Source organism: Populus alba, chromosome 2, assembly GCF_005239225.2.
Source record: "Populus alba chromosome 2, ASM523922v2, whole genome shotgun sequence".
Classification (NCBI taxonomy): domain Eukaryota; kingdom Viridiplantae; phylum Streptophyta; class Magnoliopsida; order Malpighiales; family Salicaceae; genus Populus; species Populus alba.
This window is the reverse complement of record NC_133285.1, coordinates 14,184,414-14,193,945: the sequence shown is the minus strand read 5'-3', so window position 1 is coordinate 14,193,945 and position 9,532 is coordinate 14,184,414. Positions and strand designations below refer to the sequence as shown.

General features: G+C 30.3%; 1 protein-coding gene across 1 annotated transcript; it reads left to right on the top strand.

Annotated features, from left to right (window-relative positions):
- The first annotated feature begins 6,437 nt into the window (after window positions 1-6,437).
- On the top strand, window positions 6,438-9,095 carry LOC118050033 (xyloglucan galactosyltransferase MUR3). Its single transcript, XM_035060244.2, has 2 exons — window positions 6,438-6,579; window positions 6,884-9,095. The coding sequence occupies exon 2, from the start codon at window positions 7,014-7,016 to the stop codon at window positions 8,808-8,810; it is 1,797 nt and encodes a 598-aa protein (XP_034916135.1). The 5' UTR covers window positions 6,438-6,579; window positions 6,884-7,013; the 3' UTR covers window positions 8,811-9,095.
- Window positions 9,096-9,532: the final 437 nt, after the last annotated feature.

Genomic DNA, 9,532 nt, shown 5'->3' with positions numbered 1-9,532 from the left:
ATTCAAGTCAATCTAATATATTGTTATCTCAATATTAAAAAAAAATATAAACTTGAAATTTTTTTAAAGCAAAACTAAAATTTTTTATCTATTATTGTTGAATTCATTAAATTAATTCAGTTTATGTAAAAATAATTTTGTACTGTTTAATTTGAAACTTCAAGTTAAATAAGAAAATCAAGCTTGGAAAAGTTTAAAATTAACTTATTAGATCAAACTTAATTACAATATTAAAAAAACCCCTATTGTCTAAATATTTTTTATATTAAAATTTGTTTTATACTTGCAACGTAACATATTAAATAAATTTTGTTTTTCAATGAAATATAAACTAACCCGAGATACTTTTTACATTAAAATAAAGGTGCATAATATTACATTAGCGACGAGCCATAGCCATAGACGACTAAATTTTACACGACGAGGCCGGCACACTGTATCTACCGTCACTAATCCCCTTGTATTTGCCTGGAATTTAGCTTGACTTGCTTTTGAAAAGATAATTAGATTGCCTACCTAATTATCTGTGGTCCTAAATATAATTATAAAAAGAAGTGTTTTGTTAAAATAAATATTGAATTAAAGATAGTAAATAATATTGTAAAAAAATAAATAAATGAAACCTTCAACAGTTTATTTTTATATTTCAAAAGCATTTTTTTTAAAATTAATTTTTATCTTTTTCTTTGCTTTAAATGATTGTTTTTTTGGTATTTTCATATTATTTTATGTGTTGATATAAAAAATATTTTTTAAAAAATAAAAATAAAAATATTATTTTAATATATTTTTGAGTGAAAAACACTTTAAAAAAACAACAACTATTACATTTCTAAACAAAATACTAAACAATAAAAAGACATAAAGTTTCTCTTGTGGGGTTAACTTTCAAATTGATGAAGTGTAATGTAGAGGAATTATATATATATATATATATATATATAGTCTTGAAAGAAGATTCCTCCTTTAGAAAATTCAAGGGGCATGGGAGATAACTTACACTATATTTGATAAAGTTCGATGACTGGTTTGTCAAAAGAATGGAATGCTAGTGCTAGTTGCGCCTTTACATGCTGGAAAATCAATGGCACAAGTTAAGCACAATGATGAAGCCAGCAGCATTCGTGAAAAACTAGTTTTAATCATAATTTTTAAACCTGGTTTGATGGTTAATCTGGCCTAAAACTTAAATCATAGATTTTAACCGGATTGTTATGGGTTATGATAAGTCAATTTTAATTTTTTTAATATAAATTAAAATAATATTTTTTTTAAAAAAATAAATAAATAGCTAATGAGTTGAAACTAAGTTTTTTGAACGGGTCTTGTTAATTTTTTAACCAAGTTAATCGAGGTTTAGATTTTTTTTATTTTTTTTAAATCTTGATCCGATTCGAGTTCGGGGTTTCGGGTTGACCCGTTGAGACATGTCAGGTTTTAAAACTATAATTTTATATAAATTAATTATATTATAAGGGATTGGGGTTTGTCAAATTAGGGATAACATGATCTATTATTTCAAGAAAATTCAAGCCATTGATTTGAATTTCAATAGCTAGAACTTCATTTTGTTCAATTAGTAGATGGTTAGAATTTTGAAAATTCTAAGAAAAACCCTAACTTGATAGATAATTAGTTTTGGTTAAAAAAACATAGACGGATATATAAAATAAATATATATCTAAAATAATTCTAAAATAAATTTTTTATTTTTTATAATATGAAATACAAAAAGACATGTATCTTTTTTTATCCATACTGTCTTAACGTTAACTAAATTTATTTATTTTCTTCTTTCAAATCAGGTTAATTTAAAGGTGATAAGAGAAATCAACTAAGAGAGGCTCCATGAATATGTGAAATAATAATAATAATAATAATAATAATAATAATAATGCATGAGAGATATATAAACTTGTCTATGGGCATTTGATTTTTACCTAATTATAAGGATCCTGCCTCCCTCGCCAAACGTAGTTTCAGGATCACGAGTTAGTACAAACCACGTTCAGCGGTCACACTCCTCCAGACGCCGCCATCTCCGCCGTAATTACTCCTTGAGTAAATCAGTTAGCCACCTTTTTGGCTTTCTGGGGCGCACTAGATCCATTTCTTGTTTCTCCTCTGATTTTTATGCTTTGCTATGTCGCTTGTTGTCTTTTTGCGTGCTTAATTATATAGTCCAAATAATTCTAATTTTAAAAATATGTCTAATAATGAGTCTAGATTGTGTTTAAAAGTGTTTTTTAAAACTTATTTAGATTTAAAAAATATCAAATTACTATTTTTTATGTATTAAAATCATAAAAAAAAACCCCATCAAATTTGATACTATTTAAATTAAAAATTAAAATGTTTTTCTATGAAACACTTACATTGCATTATTAAACACAAGTTTAGTATTTCACATTTTAGAAGATTATTCTCTTACCACCCTTCTATGTTGAAATCATGCTTCCTGTATTCTAATAAGATATTAGGCAAGCAGTTTAGTATGAGATTGCAATATAGAGTATTTTTTAGAATAATTTTTTATTTAAAAATATATTAAAATAAATTTTTTTATTTTTATTTTTATTTTTAACATCAATATATCAAAATAATCAAATAGCATTAAAAAAAACCAAATTAATAGATTTTTAAATTTAAAATATTTTTAAAAAACATTTAAAAATAAAAATAATATAATTGCAGTTGCTTTTCAAAATGCTTTTTACTTATAAATACATCAAAATAATATATATATATATATATATATATATTATTTTTTTAAAATTATTTTTAATATCAGTATATTAAAATAATTTAAAAATATTAAAATATATTAATATTAAAAAAATTTAAAATTTTAAAATCACGAGTTATATTACGTTCTCGAACAATCTCTAGATAAAAAATGAACGGATCTAAGTTCACTATTCCAATTTAATCCGACAAACATTACTATTTGCCAGCTAAATGATTTGAACATTTCTTCGTCCAATAAAGGGGCTATGAGTAATTTATGGTTTATAAATGGAGATTAGGTGTAGAAAGTAATCAACTAACTTTGTTAAACAATTCTCACCTTACTCTCCTTAATTAACAAAATCGAAATGTGTTTTCGTGGATTAATTCATCATTTCAGTTATGTTTAAAAATATAATTGTGGTTTTTTTTAAAAGTATTTTTTATACTGAAATGTATTAAAATGATATATTTTTTATTTTTTAAAAATTATTTTTAAAAACAAAATATTAAAACATTTCAAAACATAAAAAAAATAATTTTTAATAAAAAAATTTAAATTTTTTAAAAATATGGGTTCACCTGTATTTTTAGATGCTCTCAAATCCTGTATTTGTTGAGAAAAATTAATTTTATCTTTGTATTCATAATTTTTTAATTATATATATATTATTTGATTTATTTATTTATTTTAAATAAATGGTGTTTAATTCAATCTACAGTGAAGGAGGAGGAGGAGGAGGAGGAGGAGGAGGTGAGAAAATATCAGTACATAGCGACAAAGTAGAAGAAGTGGCCAAAATTCCACAAATTTTGCTGGAAAGAACCAAATCCCACGTTGTAAGTTCATCATTGGATGGCTAAACATTTATAAATTACCCTTGAATTGGGTCCCATCTTCTACTTCTCACACAGGTGGCTCTGCCTCTCACTTCTATTTGCCAGCATGATCTCCACGTGTACGCTCACAAACTCACCAAATGGTTTGTCTCCTTGGATTGCCTGCAAACCAACTTTCAGTAACATGCTATTATAAATTCCTTGACGTAAACCCCAACTCTCTTTTTAGCCTTCGATAAATTCTACAACCCACACTCCATAAACTAGCCATTTAACTCAGGGTTATTAATTCTTTTTTAAAAAATAGTAGATATATAGGTTGTTTCAATGTATCTTTTTACATTAAAAAAAAATAAAGTGTAAATTAAAAAACATGTGTAATTATTAAATTAAATAAATTGATAATTATTTATATAAATAAATATTTTTTTTTTAACAATAACCAAAAAAGAAATTGCAAATATAAAACATTTACATGATTGCTTTTACTAAACTTATTTATATAAATAAATAAAAGATAAATTCACCCTAAAAAACTCATGACTTAAATGATAAATACAAATAAAACTGATTGAATAAACTCATACCATAAAAAATATTATGTAAAGTTGAACACATCAACAAAATATAAGGAATGGACACCTTCTGATAAGATGAAAAGATATAAAAAAAATCTCGAGCGAACCTAACAGTTAACCAGGGTCAATAAATCAAACACATGATTTAGGACGTGAAATTGAGATGATTCTATAAATAAGGAACAAAAAAAAATACAGGCAAAAAAATTATTTGAAAAAAAAATACTTTAAGAAAATATCAAAGTCAACTCGGGATAATCTTTTAGATTTATGATCCGAGTCATGATATCGGGATGATCTCATTAAAGGCAAACCTGAAAAAACAAAGAATCAAGATTCTTAATCAAACAAATATTAAATGATCAAACTGAGAAGAAAAAAAAGTCAACAAAACAAAATAAATAACAATTAAAAAAATTATGATTGAATTTGACATACAAATTAAATGAAATTGAATTTTTAGGGATGAAATTGAAAAAAAATAAATCAATTAAGAAAATAATTAAAAAATAGCAATTAAAAATTTAGGACCAAATCTGACATAAAAGTTAAATGAAAATAAATATTTAGGGATGAAATTAAAAGGCATTAATCAAGAAAATGATTCAAAAAAAAAAACAATTAAAAGAATAAGGATCAAATTTGATAAAAAAAAATTAACAAAATCAAACCACGAGGGATAAAATAAAAAATAAAATCCAATTATAAATAATCAATATAAATAACATTATTGCAATTAAGAGAAGAAAGACTAAATCAAAAGAAAAAAGAAATCAAAGGGTTTTTATAATTTTTTGTGTGACCAACATACAATCTGAGGAAAAAAGAAAAGAAAAAAATAAAAGGAAATTGACGCCAAATCAGACCTAACCAAAATAAACGTGCAACTTAAGCAGAAAGATGACACCAAAACGAATTAAATGATCTAGCGAAATCACGATTAAAACCACTGGAGTTAGCTGCAAACGATGCCCGAAAGTGGAGGAGTGGTTGACACGTTGATGTGTGCGAGGCACACATCCTTAACTTTTCTTTTTCTTTTTCTTTTTTTTTTTACAAAAAAAAAGTAAATGCCCCCAGTACTAAATAATAATAACAAAAAAATCATTATAAAATTACAATCAAGCCCCTGAAAGCCAAGGCTAAAAATTCTGAATGGAAATGGTAATGAAGTAATCACACTGTTAATTTGTAAAAAAAAAAAAATGAAAATGCTCCTAAGACTAAACAACAATGATAATAAAAAAAACCATAATGAAATTATAATTAAGCTCCTAAAGCTAAGGCTAATAAATTTTTTTTTTAGTTTAACGTGGGTGTCCGGGCCAGCTTGCGCACACCTCGACTAATCCCACGGGCCCTGAAGTTAACGACCATGTAACCCTTACTAATAAATTTTAATAGTAAGGGTAATAGAGTAATTCAACTATTCATTAAAAAAATCAGAATTACTATAAGGCGCATAGACCACATATTCTTATTGTTAACTTTTTTAAGAGCAAATGATAATTGTACTGATAAAAAAAAGAAAAAAGAAAAAAAGAGGCATTGTTGCCATCAAATAAATAAAGAATGATAATCCAATCGTGTGCAAAAGACTATTTTACCCCTAAAGTAAATTCTTATAAATAAAATGGTGAGGCAAGATTTATTTTATTGTGGACTAGGTTATAGTAAAACACCCATACGATTTAGTTTTTTTAATTAATTAAGCAATTAAACAGTTATTGTTATTAGTTATTGTGTGTTTGACATCGTAATAATTTTTGTAATTATATTTTGAAAATAAACTGGTTATAAAAAGCTATAAATTATAGTATTTATGCAAAACCAATTGATATTAATAACAAAACAGGTTAAATACGTGGTTGAGGCAAAACATAAGCTTAACCACCAAAACAATATAAAGCAAAAAATTCATAGTATTATAAAATTGATAATCGAAGAGTTGATGTTAGTAATTAGTAGAAGCAGAGGAGTAGTACTGTAGTACTATTATAAAGATTAGATTTTTTTTATTTTTAATATCAATAATTCAAAATCATTTAAAAAAATTAAAAAAATTAATTTAATTTTTTTAAAATAATAAATAATTTTTAAAATATTTTTAAAAACAGGTTGTAACTAGAAATCAAACACTCAAATTATTAAACATACAAGGAAAATGATTTCAATTCAACTCCATACAAGGCAATTCCAGGAAGTGAAATCACATTTCATCAACCGACACATCAACTCTTTACTTCCACGTGGCAAGATCCCTCCGGCTACCGACAAAAGACAGCTTCCTCGTCTCACCATAAAATCCAACGTGCGCCTCCACCCCTGTGCCTTATTTTACGCGTTCTGTTTGTTTTCCCAGTTCCCACTTCGTCTTCTCCTCCCTCTCCCCCACTCTATGTTTCATCTTCAATTCTCTGCCAATCCAATCTCTGTAAGTCCCATTCTATCTTTCACCAAAGCTGCTTCTTCTTCCCTTTTGATTTGCCAATGAAAAAGCCTTTTCCTTTATTTTTTTCTCTGTGAAAAATGGTGAAAGATTGTCTACTTGATCAGTTATAAAGAGTGATTCATGCTTATTCTATTTGTAAATCGAATTCTCCGGATAGAAACACAGTTTTTTTTGGGTTCTTGTAATCATAGCTTGGGCTCAAATTGTGACCTGTCTTCAATTTCTGTACTTCTATCAGTACTAGATGCAGCATAAGTACTGATAAATTTTAGATCTTTTTTTTCAGTTTTAGCTAGTTTCTACTGTTGGGATATTGAGAACCGGGTTTCTTGTGTTAGAGGATTGTGAGATTAAAAATGTTGAATTTAGGTAGTGATTGATTTAGGGTTTGAGGTTTGGAGTGTTAGGATTTTGCAATGAGACGCCGGTCTCCGACAAATGTTTCTGCTGAGCTGATGGAGAAAGGGGGAGGAAAGAATCAACATAACCGCCTTTGTTTGTTGGCTTCGCTCTCTGCCTTCTTTTGGATTTTGTTATTGTATTTTCATTTTGTTGTTCTAGCAGGTAGCACTGTTGATAAATCTGTCAAATTGGATCCAACCCCGTTAAACCCAGAATCAAAAACCCCTGCTTTTGTAATCGATAATCGGTTACCAGACAACCCTTCGAAAAGTAGCCCTAGTACTAGTGAGACCATCCCATCAAATGCTACTCCTAGTAGTACTGAAACCACTCCATTGGAAACTACCTCTACTAGTAGTCAAAAGATTGAGAAGTTCCCTTTTATAAGAGCTTTGAGAACGGTGGAAAATAAGAGTGATCCGTGTGGAGGGAGGTATATTTATGTCCATGATTTGCCTTCTAGGTTTAATGAGGATATGTTGAAGGAGTGTAGGAGTTTGAGTCTTTGGACTAATATGTGTAAGTTCACAACCAATGCTGGGATGGGACCCCCACTGGAGAATGTTGAAGGGGTGTTTTCAAATACAGGTTGGTATGCCACAAATCAGTTCGCAGTAGATGTGATATTCAGTAATAGGATGAAGCAGTACGAGTGCCTGACAAATGATTCTTCCATCGCTGCTGCGATTTTTGTGCCATTTTATGCGGGGTTTGATATTGCTAGGTATCTTTGGGGGCATAATGTTTCGAGGAGGGATGCTGCTTCACTTGATTTGGTTGACTGGCTCATGAAGAGGCCAGAGTGGGGGATTATGCAAGGCAGGGATCATTTTCTGGTTGCTGGGAGGATAACATGGGATTTCAGGAGGCTAACGGATGAAGAATCGGATTGGGGTAATAAGCTTCTATTTTTGCCAGCTGCAAAAAACATGTCAATGCTTGTGGTCGAATCAAGTCCATGGAATGCTAATGATTTTGGCATTCCTTATCCGACCTATTTTCATCCCGCAAAGGATGCTGATGTGTTTACTTGGCAAGACCGAATGAGGAAATTAGAGAGGAAATGGCTCTTTTCTTTTGCCGGGGCACCACGCCCCGATAACCCCAAATCAATCAGAGGGCAGATCATAGATCAGTGCAAGAAGTCAAAGGTGGGCAAGCTGCTGGAATGTGATTTTGGGGAGAGCAAGTGTCATTCACCAAGCAGCATAATGCAGATGTTTCAGAGTTCTCTCTTCTGTCTCCAGCCTCAAGGTGATTCTTACACGCGGAGGTCAGCTTTCGACTCAATGCTGGCAGGTTGCATTCCTGTCTTCTTCCATCCTGGTTCGGCGTACACACAGTATACTTGGCATCTTCCAAAGAATTATACCACATATTCAGTGTTCATTCCAGAGGATGATATCCGTAAGAGAAATGTTAGCATTGAAGAACGGCTTGGTCAAATTTCTCCTGAGCAGGTCAAGATCATGAGGGACAATGTTATAAACCTCATTCCATCGCTTATATATGCAGATCCTCGCTCAAAATTGGAGACTCTTAAAGATGCTTTTGATGTCGCGGCACAGGCAGTCATTGACAAAGTTACAAGGTTGAGGAAGAACATGATTGAAGGCCGTACAGAATATGATAATTTTGTGGAGGAGAACAGTTGGAAATATGCATTGCTAGATGAAGGACAGCGTGAGGTGGGGGGTCATGAGTGGGATCCTTTCTTCTCAAAACCAAAGGATGGCAATGCTGATTCTGGTGGTTCATCTGCTGAGGCTGCAAAAAATTCATGGAAGAATGAGAGAAGAGGTCAGTCATGATGTAGAGCTGATGATATAGCAATAGAAGTTTGAGTAATCTCCAATGGATGCCACATAGCCATAGAGCAAGCCGGCCCAGCTAAGGTATGGACCGTTGTCAAGACCTGGTGATGAAAACTTTGTGGAAACTGTTTATCAGGCACAGATCCTTGTTTTAATCCAAAATATACAATCACTGCTTCTAATATACTTATATTACAGGTTTTCTTCACCTTCTGCATTATTTGTTTTGCTTAGCAGCAATTTTTTTTACTGTATTGTAGTGAAATATCGATATTTTTTGTTTCTCTGATTATTTAAATACAAGAAATAATAAATGAGTGTTGATCCGTCTTGAGCCTTGGTGTGGGAAGGAGGCATCGGATGTAGTCCTACCATGATTCGTTAGCATTTTCAGTCATTCAAAAAAGAAAAGAGACGCAGTCCTATCATAATTTTGCTATACTGTTTTGTGCCAGCAAACAAGCTGCCATTTCCCAAATTTCCCAAATTTTTATCTCTCTCCAGATCTGAACAATGGAGACCTCTCGGATTGTTTTGGGAAATTTTTGCAGTGGTTAATTATCTTTCCGGTCCAATAATCTGGTTTAGTCAGCAGGTTTGGATCAATTGTTACCAGGTTAGTTGTAATGTGTGTTTTGTCCCCTCGGATGGACCAAACTGTTCTAGGTTCGGTTCACCAATTCTCTGATCAATTCAGCAGGTTCAGTCCGGTTCATGAG

Coding starts and splice junctions, on each gene's coding strand:
- LOC118050033 (XM_035060244.2), top strand. CDS start 7,014: ATGAGACGCCGGTCTCCGACAAATGTTTCTGCTGAGCTGATGGAGAAA.